Below are 27,579 nucleotides of genomic sequence, written 5' to 3' on the forward strand. Positions count from 1 at the left end.
CCCTTTCCAAATCAGATATTAGAACTGCTGTAAATAATCCTAATAATAGGAAATTAAGGCTGCTGTGATTTTGCTGTATCTTTAAGCCATAAGATTAGCAGTATTATTGCCTATAGAGGTTGAATTTGCATGCATTTGGGTCTAAATCCCAAGGCACAAATATTGCCATTTCTGCCTATATGTCTAAGACCCCCCCCCCCTTTTTTTTAATAACCCACTATGTAAATTTCAAAGGGATGTAAATCAGGTGGTATTCACTAGAAAAGCTAATGAATGCTACCTATTATCATGAGAATTGTCAGCACGTTTTAAACTGTTTTATGGGCAGCAAAGAAAACAAATTTGTCATAGTGGAAAAACATGATAACTTACCTTGATGATATCTTCTGGCCATGCATTGAGAACTGAAGCAATATGCCCTCAATCATAGATTCTAATAAAGAGACCTCTGGCAGAAAAAAAAGTTAAAATGAAGTCAGAAAAAACTACACAAACCTGAAACTGCATGAATTTGCTACAAGAAGATACATGCTTGAGGTGGCAAGAATAGATTTCAGGTGTCTGGTTAGTATTGGAACACTCTGTCCCAAGTTCAGCACACAGACATGCAGGACACATGCCAGTCAGCATGGCTCCATTATTATTTTTAAATATCTGTCGTGTCTTGGGTAGGAGGTAGGTGATATCCGCTTGTGTAATCCCGTGTTTCTGTATACGTATGTAGACATTTATATGTTTGGTGGTGGTGGGAATTTGAGTGTGAGGCCCGTATACCTGAGTGTACAAGTGTCTTTGTGAATAAACCAAGGGATATGAGATGAAATAAATAATTTATACTGATTTCATTCACCTTTCTCCCATTCTTCCTTACACTTTAGGTTCCTATGCTGGCGCTGTGATTGCAATGCCTTTAGCTGGCATTCTTGTGCAGTACACTGGCTGGTCTTCAGTGTTTTATGTCTATGGTATGTTATATTTCTATGCAATAGAGTTAAATGAAATGTGCATAGGCTAAAAGAAAAGTGGTTGCAGACAATGAGATCAATCACTAAATTCATTTCTATGTTTACTTACTTATTTTCTTCTCTTAAGAATCCTTTCATTGTATTCTGAGAGGATTAGAAAACACTTCATATCTGTTATTTTTCTTAGATTGCTATTTCTTGTTTTGAAAAGCAACCACATTGCTGACAGGAACTTTGTCATTTGGTAAATCTATGTCCTTTATTATGAAAAAATATTAAATTCTCTTGATTAAAAGTTGATGAAGAGAAAAGAGTTAGGCAGCACCTATCTCTCTTTGCTATTGCCTTCTTGGTCATTTTCCTGATTCTGCCTCTTCAAGATTGAATGGGGGAAGAAAGCTGAAAGGGGATGGTGGTGCTAATGCGACTATTCAATTCCTTGATGAAATATCAGCAGTTAGCTGCTGTAGCAGCATATCTCAGTCCTCATTTCCCCAGAATTAAAGGCAATTAAGTCTCCACATTGAAATAAAATATGTAATCCTAAGTCTAAAACACTCTTGATATTCACCTTGTAACTATTTCAAAATATCCCGACAGTCTTTCTTTTTAAGAGGCACTTTTTAATAACGGGAAAGGAAAAATAAAGGAAAGCTGGATCTCAACTGATATTGTCAGTGATTAAAATTATCTTTGGACATTGCCATGAGAATCTGAAATATTAATGAAGTCATGTGGTAGAACAGTATCTGGCTGATTCTAAATTTGCCCTGATTCATTCCCATTTTGAAATGTTCTCATCAGAACAAATTATTAGGCTTGTAGAATGTTATTAAATGTCACTTATCATAGGGACACTTTTTGTGGTTCAAAAGCCATGGATGGGTTTTGGATCCATGAATGCCCTAAATTGCAAGCCATATATGTACTCGTGAACATTTTTTTTCCTTAGGGAGATTTTTTGAAATCAGATTTTAATTCATACTATTCATTATATTTTCAAAGGAGTGCATAATTCAACAAAGTTTAAAAGCACTTGTTTCATAGGATGTATTGTACAAGTTGATATGGCTATCCATTAAATACTTTGTTTTGTGCCTTAATCCATTACTTAATTGAAGATATGTGACCTTGAAGTAAGAATACAAATTTAAACAAGGCACTCATAAACAACCAATATCATTATTTCAAGTTATAGCTCATTTGATATTTATCATTGAATGATGCAAAATGTAAACAGATAATCTGAAAATGTCATATCATAGTGCTTGCTTATGCTTACTTGCTGTGTGTAACAATAACTTGGTCTGGAGTCACACATTCATTTGTCATATTTTAAAGATTAAAGAGATAAGATCATTATAGTGATGTTAAGTTAAAAAAGATAATACATATAAAGTAATTAGCAGCATATCTGGCGCTTTAGGTGAATTCCATTAGTGGTAATGATAATTCTTATAAAATTACAATATCTCTCATTTTTTGAGTGCTTATTTTGTGCAATCTACTGTGCTTGTTGATTTATACATTACCTCCTTTGACTTTTCTATAATTCCATAAAATGAATTATTATCTCATTTTATAGTGGAAGTTTAGAGAGATTCAGTTACTGATTGGATCATATAGCGAATGAGTGACACAGACAGGATTTGAAACTGGAAGTTATATTCTGTAAACACTATATTATACTGAATTTTTAAGCACTATCTGAACCTAAATCATGTTTACTTCAATGTTGAGTAATTAAAAGGGACACAGCTCATCAGAAGCTATGTATGGTGTTAAGGAACACTTCTTAGAGATCGGATAGGCCAAAGAAAAAGTGTTGTAGGGATCAGGAGCATTTAGATTGTTACCCAAGGGACAAAGAGAACAGTGTGAGGGAAAAAAATGAAATGGTCAACTGCTGGGAAACTAGAATAAATCACTTGAAATTCTTGCTACTATTAATGCTTACATATTTATATTGCACAAAAAGGACATGTTTTAATGGTGAGAAGAGGATGAAAAAGTATTTACAGTTTAGGGCCTTGGAATTTATAACTTTCATCTGCCCAAAGAAGGATCAATAGGCAATAGTATGTGGTAAAAATAATATGGCATACAGTCACGAAAAGTGTTGTTACCACATTAAGTACAGAGGCCCACTTTTTATGTAATGTAGGCACTCATGCTAAAATAATCTAGGTTTTATTTAATAGTCTGTTTGCCAGATCTGGAAATGCTAACAGGAGAGGGAAATGAGCAATTCTTTTCTCTGGAAATGGAACCACTTTTATATATTCTAGGCAGGCAATAAAGAAAAGGATTCACCCCCAGAATAATTCTTTGAGGACAGGAATTTTGTTTTGTTCATTATATTTCTCGCACTTAACCAGAGTGCCTAGAATGTTAACTGCTAAGTACTGTCGGATGAATGAATACCTTCCAAACCACACTGTTATAATAATTATTTATGGCTTATTGTATATCAGTGCTATTTCATAGAGACAAGGAGATAAAACCACAGGCCTGGCCTTTAAGAAGTTTGAAACTTAATGGCAAAAGAGAAGAAAAGATGGCTAATGTCAGTTGGAGAAACATAAGCTTGAATTCTTTCTAATAGAATGTGTTTGCCATGAGATGATTGCAGTTTTATTCCAGCACATCACTGTTAAATGGAAGTATTTGTGATAGATTTGACTTTCTCCTTCTGAACTGTTGCTTGCAGGAAGCTTTGGAATGGTCTGGTACATGTTTTGGCTTTTGGTGTCTTATGAAAGTCCTGCAAAGCATCCTACTATTACAGATGAAGAACGTAGGTACATAGAAGAAAGCATTGGAGAGAGTGCAAATCTTTTAGGTGCAATGGAAGTAAGAACTTTATTATGGTGTATATTCCTATCTTATTCCCATCTCGCCCCCATTGACCAACCAAACTATCTTACAAGTTCTTCTTCAGCAAAACTAATTTGGTATCAGTCATAACTTATTTTTTTTTTTGGTCCATTCATATTCTCTGACTTAGGAATAATAGCTGTTTCCTCTATCTGTCATTTTTTTTCCTTTATCCTTTCTTAAGCATTTAAAAATGTACACTGGGTTATAACTGTAACTGCAAACCTAAACAGTATTTTTTTAAACAGTTCAAAATAATGATATTTTATTATGAATATCAAGCATCATAAAGACAATGTTGTGAAGCCCTTTTTTTCTGATGATTTGATTTCTTCTGATTTACTTAAAAAGAGAGAAAACATAGTTCTATTTCAATAATGCAAATGTTGTATTCTATGTAACATTGATATATTGTACATAGTAATTAATTTAAAAAGCCCCCCGATATTATATTTTTAAAAGAAGGCTGGGCACAGTGGCTCACACCTGCAATCCCAGCACTTTGGGAGGCCGAGGCGGGTGGATTGCCTGAGGTCAGGAGTTCGAGACCAGTCTGGCCAACATGGTGAAACCCCAGCTCTACTAAAAATACAAAAATATTACCCAGGCCTGGTGGCATGAGCCAGCCACTCAGAAGGCTAAGGCAGGGGAATTGCTTGAACCAGGGAGGTGGAGGTTGCAGTGAGCTGAAATCACACCACTGCACTCCAGCCTGGACGACAGAGCGACACTCAGTCTAAAAAAAAAAAAAAAAAGAAAACGCTGTTGAGTAAAAGTAGTGTATTTAGACATATTGAGGCATTTGGCGATCTGATCAATGATAGTTTCCTTATGCTAAGAGCTGGAAGATGTCATACACTAATTGAAGAATCAATGCCCTTTACATATTATGCATTTGTTCTTTTAAAACAAACACCTCTCCCTCCCTATTCTAGGTGTGGTTGATTCTAGCTCAGATTCTTTACTTCATTTGTTAGAGAATGCCTGTCTTTGATGTCTCATCTTAGGTTAAAAAAAAAAAAAAAGTCTATCACCCATTATTGCTGAGTCAAATTGGCCTTTAATGAATAAGAAAAATCCCATATCATATATAATTCAGAAGTTGAACTTCAATGGTTTAAATGAATCTTTATTGTGTAGTTGTTCCATGAGTTAGCTTGGCATTAGAACTTTCCCCTTTGTGTTTCCTTCTGTAAATAGACTAATAATTTCTTATGGTGGCTACTCAGAAACAAGAGGTGATATGGGAGTGGGTGGAAGATTGGTAATATGCACTGGTGCCCACTGGTTGCAGTTATTTTAAGCAGAAGGTAATGGAGACTGGTATCTGGCAAGTTTTGAGTTTAGCCTCGATTTCTAGCCCCAAAATAATGTGATCAGCCTATATCTACATCCTATTAATTCATTATGTTCTTTTATTTGCCAGTTCTTGAGAGGTCATATGTCTAGATTAGAAATAAATTTAAAAAATAATCAGAAATTCTGTCTAGGTAAAAACTAATTCCTACAAATGACCTCAGAAAGAACAGCAGGAGAATGAAAAAACAGCATGGATAATCTTCAGCTCCCCACTTCCTATACCTCACTGCTTTTCTAAACACAATATTTTACTTCTTACTGATGTTTCATATATTCCTGTAGCTTGAAAGTAAATTTTAAAATGAGATTATGTGGGAACATAACTTGTATTCTAGTTCGAACTTTTATTTTGTGAACAAATTTAATATACAGCAAAGGAGAAGGAATACTGACAGGAATATCATATACTCACCACATAGGTGCAACAATTACCATCTTGCATATTTATTTCATTTTTGTTTTGATGAACCATTTCAAAGTAAATAAAACATCAAAATACTTTATCCATAAAAACTTCATATGTATCTCTAGAAAAATAATATTCTCCTTCACAATGTCAGTACTACTATCACACCTAACATAATTAAAAACAATTCTGTAACATCATTTAACACCTACATCATATTCAGATTTCTAGCGCTGTCTACATTCTAATATCTAACCTGTATTCAAATTTATTTTTAGCTATTTGTTTTGAATCTGAATCTGATTAAGAATCACACATTGCAACTGATTGCAATGTCTTTTAAATATATTTTTCTCTAAAATCATCAGAATACTATAATCTTCCCCTTAATCCCTCAACAATTTTTCAAGGTATAAGATGAGATATTTTTCTCTTGCTTTTGATGAAGTGCTTTACCATGTAAAGAATAAAGTTCTCAGGAAAGATGATCCTTGTATGAATGAAAGGATCTTTGCCCAGCAGGGAAAAGTTCTTTTACTTCTAATAATATTCTGGAGTCATTTCTTATGCTAACATAATACTATCATGCAGACATTTCTGTCTTCTGACATTTTTATTATCTGTGAAATGAATGTACTTATCTGGAATTATTTTCTTATAACATATTGATTTGTTTTTAAAAACTGTACTTTTTGAAACTATTTATGATGCTGCCACTAAAATTTTTTATCTAAAGCCACAGTATTCATTACATATTATTAGGGCAGACTTTTGTTTTTGTTCGTTTCTTTTTTGTCTTTCATATATTTATGATCACCACATCATAACTTCCTCCTGTGTTGCATTTAAAGTGATCTTTAACTGGCTTAATTACAGCCACAACCAATACTAGCAATTATGAGGTTTTACATTCAGGAATAATTGTTAAATCCACGTGAAAGATGTTTGCCTCCTCTTTCAGTCATTCAGTTAGGTCAAGGATCCCAAGTTAGCTTAATAAAGTTAACTTAGTTATTTTAAATTAAGTTAAGTTAAATAACTTAACAAAGTTATTTTAGGCCACTGTTTCCTCACCAAACAGTATTTTGATGTTCAAAATAAAGTACTTGAGAAATAATCGGGAAATATGAGAGATATTTTAATGTCTAAAAATGTTATCTTGGGGGAAAATACGTACTTGCTTACATTTTGGCATACACAGAAACTTTAAGTATAATTAGGTTTAATTTTTTAAAGGGGTCATATGCAAAGCTGATCATATTTAGGTTGTTAATTTTGAATGCTTTGAATATTTTAAGTAACTAGTTAAGTGCCGAAGGTACGCTGGGGATAGACAAATGCTTTCACCCAGCTGTTCTGAGTTTTACAGAACCTTGAACTCCAGTGTCACAGAATTTATGGTTATAGCTACTAGCTATCAAGACAATTTCTGGATTGATTGATAGTAGAATAATTGACTTAGATTGTTTGGTAGTAGAATAATTGACTTCAGGTAGGGTCTAGTCTAGAATACTGTACTCTTAAGTTTTTGTAGCTTTCTCTTCATGAATACATTGGATTTTCAATGTTTTAAATGAAATATTTTGGCTATCACAAGCTCACTGATGTGGCAGTAAGTTTTTGCTGAGATACGATCTATCACCATTAAAAAAATAAAAAAAGGAAAAAAAACCTTAGAAACTAGGACCTATGCTTTTGGAATCAATTTTCTATAATTATGTAATCCTGTGTATTCCTAAAGCTGGAATAATCTAATAAGTTGCAGTGATTGAGATCCTATTTTTTTCTCTTCCAATGATTACTTATGTAGCTAAGATTAACTGGGTGGTTATAATTAATGCTTCACTACATCTTTCTACCTCTTACTTATGACCTGTCATATACATCCTGAAAATGCAAAGCACCTATTATTCCCATTTAAGTTTGAAAATATTTAAAATGGTCATAATGTCTCTCTTTTTGGAATTTCAGAAATTCAAGACTCCATGGAGGAAGTTTTTTACATCCATGCCAGTCTATGCAATAATTGTTGCAAACTTCTGCAGAAGCTGGACTTTTTATTTATTGCTTATTAGTCAGCCAGCATATTTTGAGGAAGTCTTTGGATTTGAAATTAGCAAGGTATGTAAAATGTATTCTTATATAAATCGTGGATTACCTATGTATTTAAGTGAATACTAAATTCATTTACAAAAATTTTTGTCCTCTAATTTTCAGAGATTATTCATTTATTCATTAAACAACTGCTAGGAAACAGAAGCAAAGTAAAATGTTTCAGTGTCTACTGTATTCTATTGTCTGCTAGAATCGCTCTCTGGTACTGAGAATACAGGCAAAACAAACCTAATTTTTGCCTTCGTGGAACTTACAGCCTAATTGGGGTGAGCAGCAGTGTAATCTTTTCCCTGTAAATAAGCATAACTCCCTTTATGTCTCAGGTCACAGACAATGTAACAAACAAAAAAAGTTTTCCATTCAAATAGAATTGTACTTACTAATTTCCAATCTAATTATTCTTCAATGCTCTTAGAACTCTCATCCAGTGAAAAGATAGGAGGATTGTAAAAGAAAATCTGAAAACATTTTCATATTTTGTCCATCCAATTTATTAATTTAACAAGTATTTGTTGAACACAATGTGCAGAACTTTATGTGAGATGCAGAAATAGAAACATAGCTTCTGTCCTCAAAATGCTCACAGCTTGGTGGTGTAAACATGAAAATAAGTTACCAATTAGAATACAGCATGCAAACTTCCACAGACATTTGTTCATAGCTATGGGAATAAAATCATCTTGAGATTTTCTATGAGGGTAAAATGAATACAAAAATGCTACTTTATATTTATATAGGAACTCGAAATTTAGAAACTACTCTCGTATTCATGAACAACTTTTGCTGGTTGATCTGTTGAACAACAGTTATCATTTCTATTGAAATTATGGGGAAACAGAAACTAGGGAAAGTAATTAAATTGCTTAAAGCCACGCTAGTAATGCATGACAACATCAAATTTAGACAAAGATTCTTTGATTTCTGTTTAATTATCTTTACTATGCCATTCAAATTCAGGTAAATCATATATCCATTCAAGTATTTAGTGAGTATCTGCTCAATGCCATCTCTGTGTCAAGCCCTTTGCTGAGTCCTGAATACACTGTCTGTGCTGGCAATGGTCTTGCTATCTCTCTTCATGTCATTACATAAGTCCAGCTGGGCTCGCTATTCATATTCTGTCTCTACTTGAAAGACTGAGACCTGGGACTGAAGAAAACCTCAGTTTAGGAGTGGCTATTCTAAGAGCTCTTTTGTAATTCCTGTTTCTAAGGAAACTGTTTCCTCCATCCCCGAGAAGAATGGCTGCTTTAGACAGAGCTCTTCTCTCTAGAGCTGATCAAACATTCCAGGGTAGCCTTTGGGAGCTCTGAGAGGTGTTATACTTCTCAACAAAGGCTGCTGGAGGTGTGAGTCCATTTTCATAATCTAGGACAAATATGACACTGAGAGGCTATGAATAAAGCCAGGTCTTGGGGGGAGAGTGAAGAAGCCAACTGATGTTAATGAAACTATGTGGTCATTTTGGCCCTATGGCTCCAATTAATTGAGGATGCTTGAGTAAAAGCAATGGTATTTTGTAAAAACTAATTATAAATCAACCAGCAGATGGGTTGGTTTATTTCATTCATTAGTTATATTTTTAACGAAAATTGTGGATAAATTCACACAGACACATTGGTCGTCAGATACTAATTAGATTGGTTTAAAAAATTCTGACTTAGCTGAAAAAAATTGTATAGGACATGCTGGAGAACACAGAGAATTGGATTCGGGTCTAAGCTGACATGGCTTCAAATTCAAGCTCTACAACAAAGTATTGGTATATAATCTTGGGCAGAGTTTTGAGTAATTATCGGCTTCAATTTTCTTATCTCTAAATAATGGTATTAACTTAATACCATTAAATAATAAGGATATTATTTAAAAAGTGCATCCAAATTTAGGTAAAGTAAGTAAAATATTTACATGGAAGATCATTCTCTTCAACTTTAGTTAAATTGGGTATCCTACAGAAAGAAATATGAGTGCAATGGCTTAATCTTCATTCTAATTATAATGACTTAGTTAAGACAGCACCATATATATAAATAAAATTATAACATAGATTTTATATCACTTAGCTATGTAAGTTAATTATATTATTTAACTTATATATATATCATTATATACTGGCATAAGCTAATACTATATATAGCAGGTATATATATTTTTATTTTTATTTTCTAAAACACACACACACACACACACACACACACATATGATTTAATATATTATATCAGCCTATGCTTGTATGTAACATTTTCAGGCCCTTGAAAATGGCATATCAACAGGTCAGTGATAGGATTAACCAGCACTTTGAAAGGTCAGATTATAAGGGGCAAGCCAAATGAGAATAGACATCCACTCCTTTTGAGCTTCCTATTTAAGGAGGAGAAGAATAGTGTTGGCTGGCTGTGCTTTGCTGCTATTTCTGAACAGAATATGGATCAGATAGGAAGACATATGATCTAGACTATGACCCAGAAAAGCTAAAAGAAGGCTGGGACAAAAATCTAATTACTGGAGTTTCTATGAAGAATAAATCAGTTATAAGCTCAAAAACATTTATCCTAGCCTTTCAAAACCTTAAAATAATATGCAAATTTTCATGTGATTGACATAAATGATCTTTAGGAAGGTTTTGATCATTTTGATCATGTGACAAGTGATTCCTCATAAGTCCCCAAAAGCCAAGAAGACCACTGAATAACTCTCAAACTTTTGAAACCTCTTTGGCTCTTTTGAGGTCAAATGCGGAGTATATCCACATATTGTTTAAGAAACTAGGAGAGTCAATACCCTTAAATGTTAAATCAATACGCTAAAATAGTCTAAAACTTGTCTCATTAACCCTGTAGATTGTTAGCACCTTGCATTTTCCATAGTGCTTTGCACACCCTTTGCTGAAAGTGTGAAAAAATAACCATAGCTTTGTTCCTTTCTTATCCAAAGTAGTCAAAATGATTGTTCGAATAGATAGTAAATAACAGAGGATTTTCAATTAAAAAACTTTTCAGACTTATTAAACACTGGGTAAAAATGCAAGTCATTTATGTGGACTTAGGCAATGTGGTTACTTCCAAACTTTTAGCCTGCCTTTATAAATGCCAAAAACATACCATGTAATTCTACACAAATCCTAACATAGTGTCTTTCAGAATGTTTTGTTGTTGTTCAAAAGTTTCTTTCTACACATTGACTGCTTGAAATATATTTACTCCATATTAAGAGTAAAAAGCCCTGTAGTTTTCTCAAGATGCTAGTCTCAAAAGCAATAATGGTTTATTTTTTCTAATGTCAGTTTACCTGACGTCTTTATTTAGGTACCTGTTGAGCCCCTACTACATACCAAGTTTCATACTAGACTAAGCACATTAATATATATTGTCTGATTTCATTTGATTTTTCCTTCTCATGGTGTGGTGTCAAGTATAAAGGCTAAGAGCCCAGTCTTTGGACTCAGGTAGAACTGATTCGAAACTTGACTCTCACAGTCACTTAAGTCTTCTGACTCTCAATTTTTTTTTTTTTTTATTTAGTAAGAAGACTATTAATATCATCCATCTGGGATGGAAGAGATCATTATGTAGCCTGAACAGTTAACCTATTGTGGAATCATTTACTATCTCAATTAATCATTACAACTCAAATCCATGATTGTGATACCATACTACATACCAGTGTAAAATAAAATAGAATCTTTGTGTCAAACCTTCGATAATCTAATTGGAAAGACATACTTAAACACACATTATGAATGCCATCTGCCAAAAATTGTTTTTCAAAGTTTACTTAGTAAAAAAACTTCCTTATATGTTTACAGTCAAAGTTTATTAAGTCCAAGTATGTGGTAATACATAATTTAAATGCGTTTTATTTATACTTACTGTCCATAAGGCTTAGAACACAGCACTTTGTGTGTAAGTAATGGTTAAAAATATGTGTTTAACTGATCCTGGTGGGTAAAGTTTGAAATTAGGCTATTTAGCATGAAATTAATTGAGAAACTACATGCCACCATACAAAAATGTGATCGAGTATTGATACTTGACGCAGAAAATACTTAAAATTGAAGAAATTATCTGCATTATCTGGGATCTTACTCTACAGAAATTATGTCTGTGCTTTTTACTCATAAGATATCTATAAAGTATAAATATGCATTTTTCCCATATGAATTAAACATGAATTTAAAATACAGCCTCTTCAAGATGTGACAAACGTATTTTTCCTCTGTCTCTCTCTCACCACTTTTGCTCTCTTTCACTAAGGATGTATTTGTGCAAACACATTTAACAATATCAGAAGAGTTGAATCATACTCAAAATTTACTGATGCATTACATAGCAAAAAATATATATATATTACTTCTCACAGAAGGTCGAAAGGGATCCAAGTAAATTTGCTTAGCTTTTCTCATGTATTCTGTGGAAGGCATTACTTATTCTAGGAATGAGCAAGTGATCATTTGGAAAGAGCATTTTTCCTTCGTTTGTCCATAAAAACGTGATGACAGATTCAGAAACCAAGGCCATTAAATTACTCACATTGTTTACGGTTATGTCTATTTCTCCCCCTTCTTCTTTTTCATCAGGTTGGCATGCTATCTGCTGTACCACACTTAGTAATGACAATTATTGTGCCTATTGGGGGGCAAATTGCAGATTTTCTAAGAAGCAAGCAGATTCTTTCAACTACGACAGTGAGAAAGATCATGAATTGTGGTGGTAAGTACATAAGTGGCACTAAGGACATGTTTGTAGTTCAATCAGTTTAACCTACATGAGAAAATAACTTTTTCTACACATATCAAATTACTTAGATGCAGTTGCATTTGTGCCTTCACTGTTCACTTAAAATAACTTCCTCATATTACATCAAACTTTTCATAACTCCTAGTTTTAAGTAACTGCTTTATAATGCCATCTGTGGCCGGGCACGGTGGCTCATGCCTGTAATCCCAGCACTTTGGGAGGCCGAGGTGGGTGGATAATGAGGTCAGGAGTTCGAGACCAGCCTGGCCAACATAGTGAAACTCCATCTCGACTAAAGACACAAAAAATCAGCTTGGCATCGGGGTGGGTGCCTGTAATCCAGCTACTTGGGAGGCTGAGGCAGGAGAATTGCTTGAACCTTGGAGGCAGAGGTTGCAGTGAGCCAAGATCGCACCATTGCACTCCAGCCTGGGCAACAAGAGTGAAACTCCGTCTCAAAATAAATAAATAAATAAATAAATAAATAGATAGATAGATAGATAAATAAATAAATAAATAAATAAATAAATAAAGCCATTTGTATTTATTGTAACTAACTTACCTTCTCTTCCCATCATTGAAACTTTAGGTTGTTTTGGATGTTTTTCTTTGTTTCTTTCTGTGTTTTTGAGATGGAGTTTCACTCTCGTTGCCCAGGCTGGAGTGTGATGGCATGATCTCAGCTCACCACAATCCCCACCTCCCGGGTTCAAGTGATTCTCCTGCCTCAGCCTTCAGAGTAGCTGGGATTACAGGCATGGGTGACCATGCCTGGCTAATTTTGTATTTTTAGTAGAGACTGGGTTTCTCCATGTTGGTCAGGCTGGCCTCGAACTCCTGACCTAAGGTGATCCGCCCACCTTGGCCTCTCAAAGTTCTGGGATTACAGGCATGAGCCACCACATCTGGCCTGGATGTTTTTATTAAAACACAAGGAAAGCTTCATGAATCTCTAGGATAACTAATAATAATAATAATTAGTAGTAGTAGTAGTAGTAGTAGTAGTAGTAGTAGTAGTAGTAGTTTGGAAGATAGACTCTCTGAAGTGGAATTTCTAGGTCAATAAATTGGAACATTTTTAGCAGTTTTGGTTCACTGGTAAAATTTCAAAAATTTTTGAAGAATTTCTATGTGTTTGCTTCTGAAGGTTTTGGCATGGAAGCCACACTACTCCTGGTTGTTGGCTATTCTCATACTAGAGGAGTAGCAATCTCATTCTTGGTACTTGCAGTGGGATTCAGTGGATTTGCTATATCTGGTAAGATATATATTTTTTCTTTGTACTTGGGACATTCTGATTTTGACTGCTGATAAAAAGACACATACATATATCTTTTTATAAATATCTTCATATATATCTTTTATAGGTTGAGTAATAGTCAAATATTTCCACTAGAAAATGAAAAAAATAAAATATTTAGAAAACATTTAGATTTGTTAATGCTCAATGTCCTCCTGGACTGCCTTTTTTTGTTGTTGTTAAGAAAACATTACCTCCTCTCTGGAGTGAACATCACATATTAAGTGTTGGATAAGAATTCATACCTCATTCTATTCTCATTATATCCCCGAGAGAAATTATCACAACGTAATTAAGCACGTGCACTGAACCCAGTATATTTTAAGGAGCTGTGATGTGTGGTTTTACAGGTACTTACTTCTAAGAAGTTTAGGATCCCCTGAGTCAAAACTTATGTGTGTATTTCAGGTTTCAATGTTAACCACTTGGATATTGCTCCAAGATATGCCAGTATCTTAATGGGCATTTCAAATGGTGTTGGCACATTGTCAGGAATGGTTTGTCCTATCATTGTTGGTGCAATGACAAAGAATAAGGTAAGGTGGCCAAAACGGATGTTTATTCATAGAAGACAGTTTCTCAAAATGATAATCTTTTTGGAAAAGAGTTAAAATATTATCCTTAGTATTCTCTTTCTTGTCCAGTCACCACATCTCGGAGTGGGAAAGATAAATGAGACTCAGAATAAAAAATCTTTTTAAGAATTCCAAGAAAGTCAATTTCCCTAACCAATAAGCATATGTTTCTCAACCCTTTTTAATAATTCTGATACCCCTGGTGTGATAAAAACCCCCTTTTTCTCTGGCTTATTAAAATACTCAAGCAGATGTCTTCTGAGCTTTGTTTGTAAACCTCAATTCAGACTCTTCCGCAGTTGTCCAAGGGAGAATATTATCGTCAGCTATTTGTACTTATATGTGTAGGCAGAGCTTCAAAATTCTGGTTTACTAGAAGTAAAGAAACAAAAGAAATGGAATAGAAAGATAAGTAAATCAATGGAAATGAAAAGAGATTATGAATATTTTAAAAATCAGCAGGCCATAGATACATTTGGAATTTTATTTCTAAACTTTTAGATTTAAAACATCAAATAATAAAAGTAATAGTATTACAGAAGTGTTATATAGAGTGTTTGCTTCACAAAATCAGTACATGGATTTCCCCAAATACAGTGTTTTATGAAAACTCAGTGGTGGTGTATTCAGAGAAGACGTTAGGTGTTTAAATCATGGGGAGTCTGTTCTCACAGTGCTGCTTTTTGTCACTGCAGTCACGTGAAGAGTGGCAGTATGTCTTCCTCATCGCTGCCCTAGTCCACTATGGTGGAGTTATATTTTATGCAATATTTGCCTCAGGAGAGAAACAACCCTGGGCAGACCCTGAGGAAACAAGTGAAGAAAAATGTGGATTTATTCATGAAGATGAACTCGATGAAGAAACAGGGGACATTACTCAAAATTATATAAATTATGGTACCACCAAGTCTTATGGTGCCACAACACAGGCCAATGGAGGTTGGCCCAGTGGTTGGGAAAAGAAAGAGGAATTTGTACAAGGAGAAGTACAAGACTCATATAGCTATAAGGACCGAGTTGATCATTCATAACAAAACTAATTACTGGATTTATTTTTAGTGTTTGTGATTAAATTCATGTGATTACACAAAAAATTTAAAAACACGTGGTGTAAACATGTAAACATATAAACCAGGCAAGTCTTGCCGTAAAAATGAAAACAAAGCAAACCCATGAGGTTACCATCAAGTGCAATCTGTTAAATTGTAAGTTCCATCATTTCCATTCAAGTCATCCATTCTTGCATTTGTGACTTAAAAGGTTGACTGGTCAAAATTGTAGAAACAAGTAGTTACCCTTTGGATTCATATGAGCTAAAACTCATCACTATTTAATAAAGCACAACATCTCATCCTACAAAAGTTAGGAAGCCAAAGCTACTTGATCATGCAAAACGCACTTATATATTTGTTACACTGTATTGCAGGATAGCATACAGAAGTTGGCTGCAACAGGTAGAGGCAACATTTATTAAGTGAAAATCAGGGAGTTGGGATATGTCTGGAAGTACATTGTGAACTATCAGCTACAAAGTTGTACTGAATAACTATTTGAATTGCATAATGTAAGATATTTTGTTAGTCCTCAAAAGGAGTATCTTGCAGTCTTTTCTATGAAATGCTTGGGCACAAACACTTATTTCTGTGAAAGAGAACATGTAAATTGAGGGGTATGCTTCATGTTCTTCCATCCATTTACATAACAGTATGAAACACTTCACATTTCAATAGAATAAAACTTTTCATGTAGCATATCACATAACTTTTTTGCAAAAAAATATAAAAAGAAATAAACTTCAATGTATTTTTATTACAACTTTGTACTGGTTGTAACTTGCATTAGAAAAAAAAGAGATATATACACCACAAAGAATCTAATAAGAAATTTACTATGGAAATATATCCCTTAAAATGCAATATTAAGAACAAAGAAATAGAAAATGGTTTAGATATCCTTCTTCCTTCATAATTAAATACTATATGAAACTTGTACCACAGAGCTATATATAATATGAAAAGATTAACTTCATAGAGATATTGTAAGTAGGCAATTTTATTATTTAAAGTCCTATTAAGAAATATTTGTCTTAAATATATAGGACAATAAATTATATTAAAGTGGTCTCTCTATATATATATCTGTATATCTTATACATGTCCATACACAGAAACATAATAAACAATCTTCACACAAAACCAAAAATAGCATACACCTAATGTTGGGTTAGGGAATTGCAATTTCTACTTTCATAGAGTCATAGAATTTTAGGTGGGGAAGAGGCATTTTGCTTGTCATTTCTTAATATAACTCAACAAGAATTGCAACATTTGTGTACCAAGCAATAAGTGCAATGCATACAATTTCCTGTCTGTATATTACCTTCATTTTGCTTGTAGTAGCCGTTTGGGTGGTTGGAATAATTTTGTTTTCTTAAAAAAAGCTAACATCAGACCTCTTTATAATGTCCTGAAATTATGATAATGCATTTCCCAATTCAACTCAAAATATTATTGGTGTATTTTGTCTATTCTGGATATTTGATCTGTTCATTGTATTGTGCTAGTGACTGGAGGCCCTGCTGCTGCAAATATAAAACATGAAGTTTGTTTAGAAAATGCAAATCATTCTTCACCTTAAGAAAAAAAATACCCTTTGCTTTGTGCCTCAAAGTGATGTAATGTGATCACAGCTTTTGTTGTGTTGAATGAAAATATGTGGACTGTCATTTTGTTGCAGCAAAAAAGTGTTAATAAAATGCTCCATTTATCCTTTTTTAAAAAGCAGTGCATTAATCATACATTAATTTGGATTTATTTTGTTTAGCTTTTAGCTTTAATGTGAATTTAGCTGGTGGAGGCTCCAATGAAGCCAAATCTAGGCTTCAAGAACAACAACAACCTTTTGAACCATTGGACATTTAATGAAAGAACATGGCACTCTTTAGATTGTGTGGGATGTGACTCCATAGAGTTTTAAATCAAGAAATAGGTCTCTGAGTCAAACTCCAGATTTCAATGAGTTTTCTCACAACTGCTGCTAAGTTCAAAGAAAAATTTAGGAAAAAACTCAAAACAAATCACATCAATATTACCAACTAATTTTAATTGCACACGTACCCTGTGCTAGGTAACTGTCCTAGACATTTTTTGGTATAGGATCTCTTATAACTACACAGTGACCATCCAACGTAGGTACTCTTTTTATTCTCAGCTTGTAAATGAAGAAACAGAAATTTAGAAGCTAAAATGTTATAATGGCATTGTATTATAATGTTTCAGCCAAACTAATTAGCAGTAAGCAAGCTTTATCAAGGCAGCCAAAAGAATGTCTTTGTGAGTGGAATGGAAATAATTTAGCTCAGATTCCCTAACTCATAGGAATGTAGAAAATGATAGGGGTAAATATGTGTAGAATCTACATATAGAATCTATAAAATCTAAGACTCATAGAACTTTACTGCTCAGAGGACTTAGGAGATGATTTAGTTGATACCTGTTGTTGAATGAAGGAGAACACTGAAGGCCAAAGGAACAGACTTTATCAAGGGGACACAGAGATTGTTAATGGAATTGGAAAGAAATTTTGATGATTAGCTGTGCATTTATTTTTATTTTCTCTGTAAATAAGGTTTCTATTCGAGTTAATTAAATGACCATTTATTGCTTCTACCACTACTCACATGTCCACCACTCACATCTTCCAATCTTCTGCATAAAGAAACAATGGCCAGAGACCCAGCCTAATTCTTAAGCAGGTTCACAGGCCAGGCCATTCTGTGCAGAACTTGATAGCAGGAATAAAAATGACTTGAATTTAACACTATATAATTTCCCCAGTTCTAAGACAAAAGTTTACATTTCTCATAAGAAAATTGTTCTTACCTGGGAGAAATGGAACATGCCTGTGGTCCCAGTGACTCCTGAGGCTGAGCTAGAAGGATCACTGTAGCCCAGGAATTGGAAGCTGTAGCACACTATGATTGTGTCTATGAATGGTCACTGCACTCCAGCCTGAGCAACAGAGTGACACCCATCTCTGAAAAAAATTGTTCCGATGATGTCTCCAAATATTACCACTAGCCACATTCATTTTCTCATCTCTCAACCCCAAAAATTCATTGTCCCCTTCTCCTCTTCCTCTGCCTTTTTTTTTCATTTTCCTCCTCATTATCATATGTATCTGTTTTTGCAGTTTGCAAAATGTTTTCCTATGAATTGCCACATTTTGTCTTCACATCTGCCTTTTAAAATTAAAAGACCAAGTACCATTATTGGTATTTCTATTTTCCAGGTAAGATGGACAGGTCTAAGAGAATGTAGTAAACTTCCTAAAGATTCCCCAGGCAAAGATAGAACTAGAATACAGACTATCTGGCCACAGCAAGAGAGCATTTTCTTTTTACTTTTAAGTCATTTTATTACCTTTCTGATTATAAATGTAGTGTTTGGAGAATAGGGAGTTTCATTAGGTGTAGGACAGCATTAAAAACAATGAAAATAAAGTAATCAATAATTATTCTACCCAGGGATAAGCACTGTTAACATTTCGAAAATCCTTTCTGTGAAAAACACACATAAAACTTACATTCTATTAATTAAATAATATTACATATTATTTAGTTTCCAAGTTCAAAATTATGCTTGATTTACTATTGCTACCTAATGTTCATTTAACAGTAGAACATGTGTATTTTCCTATTTGAATAATAAAGTTCTATAATCTAATATTCAATTATTTAATAAGAACTATATTTCATCTATCTATCCCATACCTTATTTATGAAACATTTTAGTTATTTCCAATATTTGGCTGCTATAATGATTGGTGTTATGAACATCTTTGTGTTACCGTCTTCGAACGCTTTTCCCTTTATAATGTGTGGACCCTTTTGGGAAATGCAAAGTGACATATACACATCTTCAACTTCTATAACCATGATGGATAATCAAGTTACCATTTGTGGTTTATTATCCCTGTATTTTTCTACAGGAAATACTACTGGCAAATTGTCTTTTCTGGAGTTCACTTACTAATTAATTTGTTCAACTCAATAAATGTTTATTAATCACTCATACTATGGGAGACACTGAGGATTCACTGGTGAGAAGATGACCCAGTCCCTCAGGCATTTATTTACATGATCCCCAGCTGCCCAGCAAGACCACACAAACGTGACTGAGAGAAGCTTCTGGACACAGGACCCTAAGTAACAACCCTGAAAAAGGAATTTTCTTAATCTTCCAAACTCCTGAAGATGAAATGCCTTCAAGTTGCTCCCCATGTCAAATTGATTGATTGATTGATCATAGTTTCAGGTGAGGAAGCTTCTCTCAGCCTCAGAAAGCCTCATGCTGTAGGGAGTCTAGGTCATGGAAGATACCAGCATCTAGTGTCTCCAGTACCTGAATCTCTGGAGACGAGATGGTCTAAACTTTTAAGTGTGGTTTCCAGTTCTTCAAATTTCTTTTTGTTGTGTTCCTTTTCTGGGCTTCTCATGAGCTGTAAATTTTCCCTTTCCATTTCTTCCTTCATCTACTCTTAGTTTTAACCACAAATAGAGATTACTAAGATTTAATTCTTTTGGTAGTGATATAATTAGCAGGAATTTTAATTTTTTTCTTTCTATCTTCATTCAAGAACTCAGACCTGAATTTTCATTCAGCTATGTCAAAAACACCTTATTTGTAAAGGCTTGTCTAACACTGTTCAGTCGCTTAAAGTGTTCAAGCTTCGCCAAGGTTTTCCCTAAATGCAGCTAGGCATCTAAAAATTGCATTAGCTGGATGTATCATCCTGACCACTGCCCATATTCAGCATCATTTATTGAATGAAACCCTTAGCTTTCAACGAGAGCAAGCAAAATGAAGAAATCTCTCCAGTCTTGTTAAACCACATTTGAGGACGTGTTTTATTACTTTGCCCAATGTGTATTAGATAAAGATCCTTGCCTTTCCAATAGTTTGAAGAATGCTTTTTGTGATGCACTCCTGTGCTGTCAACAATTACACATGAAAGACATGAAGCCTGTCATGCTTCCTTCTTTGTTTCCTCTAGGGAGCTCCAAGATACACTTTTTGACTCAGTTGTTATTTGTTATATTGTATATATACACATACGTATATATGTGTGTGTGTGTGTATATATGTGTGTGTGTGTGTATATATACTCTCTTAATCTTTACAAAAACCCTTTGTGATAGGTACTATTGTAAACTTCATTTTATAAATAAAGGAACTTAGGCACAGAGAAGTTAAGGTACTTATCCAAGGTCACAGAGTTAAAATGTAAAGTCTGAATGTGAACCCAAGCCATTTGGCTTCATATCCTAAACTCTTTATCACTACAGTCCATTGCCTCTGAATAGTTGTGTGACTTTTAGGAGTTCCTTAATTTATCTGAGCCTTGCTTTTTCTTCCATAATATGGTACTTTAATACCAAATTAGTAATTAGTTTGTGACTAAATCAAATAGTATGAAATGCTTAACACAGCACCCTGTATATTAATACAGTGTAATAAATGCTTAATGTATGTAAACACGTAAGTGTTTAACAAACGTCATTTCTCTGCACCCTTTCCTTATGATGCTAAGTAAATATAAGGTATTAACTCTTCAAGTGTGATGGTAATGTCAGATCCACCACAATGGACCATTTTGGAAACTAGCTTGAGGTATTTTTACTTTTAACACTACTAAGTTACTCAGATCGGTTACCTAAATTATTTTTCTATTTATATTTTATAAATTTTATATGACATAAAACAAGTACAGAACAACAGGCACTATAAAACACTACACTGATTTTTTTTTTTTTTTTTTTTTTGGCTGAAGCCAGAAAGCATGAAAGAAAGTTCAAATTTGGCCTTTTACCAATTTGAAAGAATATCTGAAGCAAAGAATAAAATATCAATATTTCTTTATTCTGGGAATCCACATATCTATTTTTATTATATTTTATGCTACTTTTCTGTGTGTCAAAATACAAAACCCAGCAAACCAGATATAGTCTTATTGCTCTCCAGTCTTTTTTTACATCTCTGTGCTGCCAATTAAGATGCTGCCATAATCTTCAAGAACATTTGACAGTTTTCTGAAGCCATAAATTTTAAAGCATTGGCAGAATGTTTTCATTTTATAAAAAAAAGGTAAAAAAGGAATTATACGCATTTATGAACAGGTTTATGAATCCAAATGAAGTTCTTTTGCACAAAGCCAACAAAAGTGTGCATAAGAATAAATGTCACAGATAAAAGCCATCTTTCCCACAGATCTCATCAGAGTCTATTGGACTGCTTCTTGAGGATTTAAAAAAAAGGGGGCAATGTGTTGGGGGCATGTGTCTATCTCCACAAATGGAAGGTAGAAATTAGTATGTCACCGTTAGGCTAAAGGCACATTAATTGTCTCAATTCCAGTTGCAATGGGGATAGCAGAAGAAGCAGAACTGTTTGGGTTTGAGCCCTGAACCTGCCACTTCCCTTAGGTAAATACAAGGCATGTCCTACCAGATCTCTGAGCCTCAGCTTCCCCATCTGGAAAATAAGGAATTGGTCTGCTTCAATGGTTCATGAAATCTCAGCTCCAAAATTTTCTGGCTTTAATCTCTCTGACAAATTACTAAATTCCTCAGGTCAACTTGAAGAAATATAATAAATTGTTCTCAGAATTCAATCAAATATGAGACTGAATGTTTACTTTCCGCCTATATTCCTACTGACTTTATTAACCACTCATTTTGATAACTAATAGGATAGAAGTTATGGGAGAGAGAGGCTTCTTTCAACCTGATTGGCTTCTTTGTGTGATACTCCCTACTCCCTGACTTGTCTAGGGATATCTTGTATATTTTTACAGAATTTTGAATTTTAGAATTTCAGTAAACTCTTTACTACCTAAATCTTTTCCAGTGAGTTGGAATACATGTATTAAAAGTCATGAGTCTAAGTTCTAATGACTGATCACACTCAACTTTTACTAGTTTAATGGAATATATTATAGCCCACTAGCATGCTGGAAAAAATGAAAATAATATGAAAATCCTTGACTTTTAGGCTGGAGTGCAATGGCACAGTCTTGGCTGACTGCAACTTCCGCCTCCCTGATTCAAATGATTCTCCCGCCTCAGCCTACTGAGCAGTTGGGACTACTGGCACATGCCACCATGTCCAGCTAATTTTTGCATTTTTAGTAGAGACTGGGGTTTCACCATGTTGACCAGGCTGGTCTCGAACTCCTGACCTCGTGATCCACCCACCTCGGCCTCCCAAAGTGCTGGGATTACAGGTGTGAGACACTGCGCCTGGCCTACTTTATAAATGGAAAGGCTGAAGTCAGAAAGGTGAAGTGACTGTTCAAATCACCCAGCTAGTTAGTGACAGAAGGGTAACTCAAACCTACATTGTGGGATTCACAACAGTGCTTCTGATATAACTGAAAACCACTTTTTTATTCTGTGAGTCCATCGATTTGCCAAACAACAAATATTTGTTGAGAATGTATTATGTGACAGGTACCAGGAATATAGTGGAGGGAAAAGACTAAGTGGACCCTGCCTCCGTAGAACTCTTAATGCAGTGTGAATTATAGATAATAAAGGTATGACCAGAAAAAATCTATTATAATTCTGGTAGATGCTCTAAAAGAAAATGTAGGTGTTTTAAGAAGGTTGAACAGGGCACATGACCCAGTCTATAAGTTGAGAGAAATTTGCTCAGGGATGTGACATATACCATGAGACCTCAGAGATAAATATGAGTTAGCCTGGCATAGCATGACAGGAAGAGAGTTTCAGAAACAAGAAACGGCATGTGGAAAACACCGTAAGGTGAAAAGAGTTTGGTATGTATTTGGTATTTTAGCGTTAGCACTATTCAAATGTTAGTGAGTATGCATATAGAGCAAGTGACGTTTATTTAATAGATAGAAATGCTAAACAACTGAATGTAAATGTACAATACTAAAACATTATTTCAAGAGCTACACTCTGCCTATTCATTACTTCATTCAACATCTATTGAGCTATGTGCTGGCTTGTTACTGCACTGTGGGGATACAAAAATGAATGAAACTTTATATAACATCTCCTAATTGGGCAGCAATTTCCACATATCAACAGATCAATCATGTCTTACATGACTATACCACTTAACACAGTGTTTATCATAATTTGCAACTAGGTTTTTTGTTTTTTTCGGAATTTAATGTATTTCTCCTACTAACCCATAAAACTCATATGGCAGATCTTTTGTTCTAAATGCTGCATACAAGGCCTGACATAGATTAGGAGCTCAACAAAAGCTTTATGGATGAAAGAAAACATGGTTATATTTGATTTGGCCAGAAAATTATAGAGGTAGGAAGAATGATATGATCCTTCTCATTAAATTAATTTTTCTGAAAGAAGAAAAGTCTGAAAAGGGGAAAAGAGAAGACATTGAACTGGAATTTGAAAGTGAAATAGGTGTTTGTCCATCTTATAGGTGGAGGAAAAGCATAGAGGTAGACACCACATCACTAACAAATTGTGGAGGCGTGTCAACCATACTGTTTGGAGATAAGTGAGAAGATAGTGTGATTGGAAGATCAAGTATACTTAGGAGCAGAAATGAGGCTGGATAGGACTATTAAGATGGTTGTGCAATGCTTTAGACACCAGACTAACTTGTTCAAATTTTATCTTATAATTGAAGGGATGTTACGTAGGGACTAAGATGATCAGATCTGTCTAGAACATCACATGGAAATGGAGAGAGACTGGAGGTGGCTTCTGTATTACAGTGCCAAGGAAGACATGGAGGGGGAAGATGGTGTATCCCGGGAATTGTGGCATGTTTGCAGATGTCAAGACAAAACTTGACATATTTATTCGTTCCTTATCCACCCACTTACAACTCAAACGCCAGAGCAGAATGCAGATAATCAAAATAGATGGACAAAGACATAATTCATGCTTTCTGCATCTTGCATAATGATTCAAAGGCACAGTGATCCACTTGTCCCTGACTTCGATAACTCTGGACAAAAAGAACCACACACAACATTTATTATGAGAACACTTCTCTCTTTCTCTTTCTACTTTTCTGAAATCCAATCTCAAACATTAAGGTTATACACAAGGAGAAGAGAAAGTGTATCAATATTATTTTTGTTTTCCGTCTCATATCTGGAGACATATTTATGCTAGCAGTATCTCCAGTTTAGTCTCTTTCCAAAAACAAAAAACAAAACAGAACAAATAAACAAACAAATCAGTGCTCTCAATCCTGGGAACAAAAGACTCATCTTAACAGTAGATTTAACTTAAGCTTCTGACCATATCCCCATCAGTTTTTGTGCTTTTAAAAAGATTTTCTTTCTTTCTTTTCTCCTGACAGCATAGTTCTTTATAATGTGCCTAAAAACACATATAAAAACCTGATGTGTCATTGGAAGGCTTTCAAAGTCAAAATCTCATTCTTCATCTGTAATAATGAACATTACTGTTGCCTTTATTAAGGATTTATTCTAAAAACTATAGAAAGGATGGGGTAATACAAACTACCCTCTCACTAGGGGCTCCAAATGCAATATGAGACTAGCATTGGACTTGACTTCACATCACAACCTCAGACACTTATGAACAAACTACCTAATATTGCCAAGATCCAGTACACTCATCTGCAAAACAGGCATAACAATGCATAACTCACTGAATTGTGGTAAAAATTAAACAAGATTATTTGATTTTCAAGCTTTGTAAATCTTTTTAAGGTACCAAACAAATGCAGAATTTTCAAATTTTTCCATCTGGTTGAAGGTGGTAGGTCTCCCAGCTTCTAGTAAGAGAGAAATATTTAATTGTATGTAAATATATTAAGCTAACTGCAACTATGAATATTTTATCATATATGGCAGATTTTCAGAATACCTTCAAACATTTTTCTTTATTTGATCCTTGTTCCAATGATTTGACATATAATGGAGAAGAGTCATTATTCCCCCTTTTCCAGATGAAAAATAATAAAGAGGCCAGGCGCGGTGGCTCAAGCCTGTAATCCCAGCACTTTGGGAGGCCGAGACGGGTGGATCACGAGGTCAGGAGATCGAGACCATCCTGGCTAACACGGTGAAACCTCGTCTCTACTAAAATTACAAAAATTAGCCGGGTGAGGTGGCGGGCGCCTGTAGTCCCAGCTACTCGGGAGGCTGAGGCAGGAGAATGGCATAAACCCGGGAGGCGGAGCTTGCAGTGAGCTGAGATCCGGCCACTGCACTCCAGCCAGGGCGACAGAGCGAGACTCTGCCTCAAAAAAAAAAAAAAAAAAAAGAAAAGAAAGAAAAATAATAAAGATTCAGGGATTTTCTATGATTTGTCCAATTTGAGACTAGAACACAAGACTAGTGCTAATTCAGATACAACACAGTACTCACTCTTGGGATAGATCCAAGTGAAATGAATCCCAGGAGCAGTGGTAATTAGAAAGAGCTGCTTTCCAGAAAAAGTGGGTGTCTTAGGAACACCCTTTGTGGAGGGCAGGAACAGTCACATGGCTGCATGGAAACACTGTGTAGGGTGGTGAGAAAGGTGGCACTAAGAAGGAAGGGAATAGGTCTACAGGGTTTGTCTATCGTGTTATTTTTCTGTCCACTGACAGCAAGTTATTATTTATTATTTTATTATTAATATTTTATTTATTATATATTATTTATTATTGCCTTATTATTTTGCTCCCCAGCAAACTCACTGAAGGTGAGAACCATCTCTTAAGTCTCTCATATCTTCCCATGGTTCCCAAAATTGTAACTCCTATCTAATTAATACACAATTGTGCAAAAGAGAATAGTGTCTAATCCAAAATCTGCAAACTCACAACACCTCTATGTTAGTTTCCTAGGGATGTTTTAACAAAATATCACAGACTAAATGTCCTAGAACAACAGAAATTTACTGTCTTAAAGCTCTGGAGGCCAGAAGTCTGGAATCAAGATGCCAACTGGGTTGTACTCCTGCTGAAGGCGCTACGGAAGGATCTGCTCCAGGTCTTTCTCCTAGCTTCTGTTAGTCCCTTGGCTTATGGCAGCATAACTCTAATCTTGACATGGTGTTCTGCCTGTGTGTATGTCTGTCTCTTCACATGAACTTCTTTTTATAAAGGTACCGATCATATTGAATTAGTTACTACTCTACTTCATTATGACCACATCTTAACTAATTACATCAGCAATGACCCTATTACCAGATAAGGTAACATTCTGAGGCAGTAGGAGTAAGGACTTCAATATATGAGGTTTTAGGGACATAATTCAATGCATAGCAACCTCCTCCTGTCCTTAGGAGAATCTATCATGGTCTTAGTTTTTAAGATCTTGTTCAATTAGTGACCACAAACAGTTACTCTTTATAATCTCTCCATTTCTCTCTCCTCTACTACGGGTAATACAATTCTTGACCAATACTGTTATGCTTGCCTTAGTATGGGCATTGGTTTTCTAGCATTGTCGCCAAGATGTGCAGGAATGTGAACATCTGATTTTACCATTAATACCATCTGAAATGCAGAATGTGAAATGCTAGTCAGCAATGGAAAAGCGAACATGAATTCTTGATGGTGAGGAAGATATCATGTTGATGCTACACTGCCACTCTGCTGACAAGAAGTCAGTCTGACAAGACACGTTGTCGGTTCCCTAAGGATCAGATGGCAGAAGTCCTATGTCAAAGGGCAATAAATAAAATGAGCACTGGAGACAAGGGCATAAAACAAGTGTACTTGGCTGTGTGACTGGCATCTCAAATGACTCAAGAGTCTGATTTCTTCCACTTGGCAGTTTGTATCATAGTCTACACTTAACATCACTCAGAAAATTCAGGGGAACTATTCAGTGCAATAGCAACATCAGTCACGCAGAAGGCAGAGCTATTACTTGGGGTAAAGTATTTATTTGAGAACCAACAGCTGTATATACCTCAATGTGAGATCTGCAGAGCATATGAAACTGAAAAGTTGCCTGAAAAGTAAAACCAGAATCCCTGTGAATCATTCTGCTTCTAGGTTGTAACGTGGTTACTTAACAGTCAAACCTGAAGTCTACTCCTGTCTCAATGTCCAGTTTTCCTTTTGGGGAGCTTCCCGTGGGCTCTCATGTCTGTCTGAGTCACTGCCTGGGCTTTTGCTGCATTAGGTGCTTGAGAACTGATCCTCAGCCACAGGCCACTTTTTGTACAACTACTAAGAGTTTCAACAAGGACTCTTTTTGCTACTCTCAT

The 27,579-nt window shown here is 34.9% G+C and overlaps 1 protein-coding gene across 3 annotated transcripts in view; it reads left to right on the plus strand.

Annotated features, from left to right (window-relative positions):
• SLC17A6 (solute carrier family 17 member 6) overlaps positions 1-17,113 on the plus strand; it is a 41,441-nt gene extending 24,328 nt beyond the window's left edge. Inside the window, exons 6-12 of one of the 3 annotated variants that reach the window (XM_010369259.2) lie at positions 879-965; positions 3,676-3,818; positions 7,579-7,728; positions 12,299-12,431; positions 13,606-13,716; positions 14,167-14,294; positions 15,029-17,113. In XM_010369259.2, the coding sequence (XP_010367561.1) occupies positions 879-965; positions 3,676-3,818; positions 7,579-7,728; positions 12,299-12,431; positions 13,606-13,716; positions 14,167-14,294; positions 15,029-15,364 (1,088 nt within the window). In that variant the 3' untranslated portion in view covers positions 15,365-17,113. Of the gene's footprint in view, positions 1-878; positions 970-3,675; positions 3,819-7,578; positions 7,729-12,298; positions 12,432-13,605; positions 13,717-14,166; positions 14,295-15,028 lie in introns of all 3 variants that reach the window. The other 2 variants (XM_010369260.2, XM_010369261.2) reach the window with 2 other exon arrangements.
• The last annotated feature ends 10,466 nt before the right edge of the window (positions 17,114-27,579 follow it).

The sequence above is a fragment of the Rhinopithecus roxellana genome, chromosome 15, assembly GCF_007565055.1.
Source record: "Rhinopithecus roxellana isolate Shanxi Qingling chromosome 15, ASM756505v1, whole genome shotgun sequence".
In the NCBI taxonomy this organism is placed as follows: Eukaryota; Metazoa; Chordata; class Mammalia; order Primates; family Cercopithecidae; genus Rhinopithecus; species Rhinopithecus roxellana.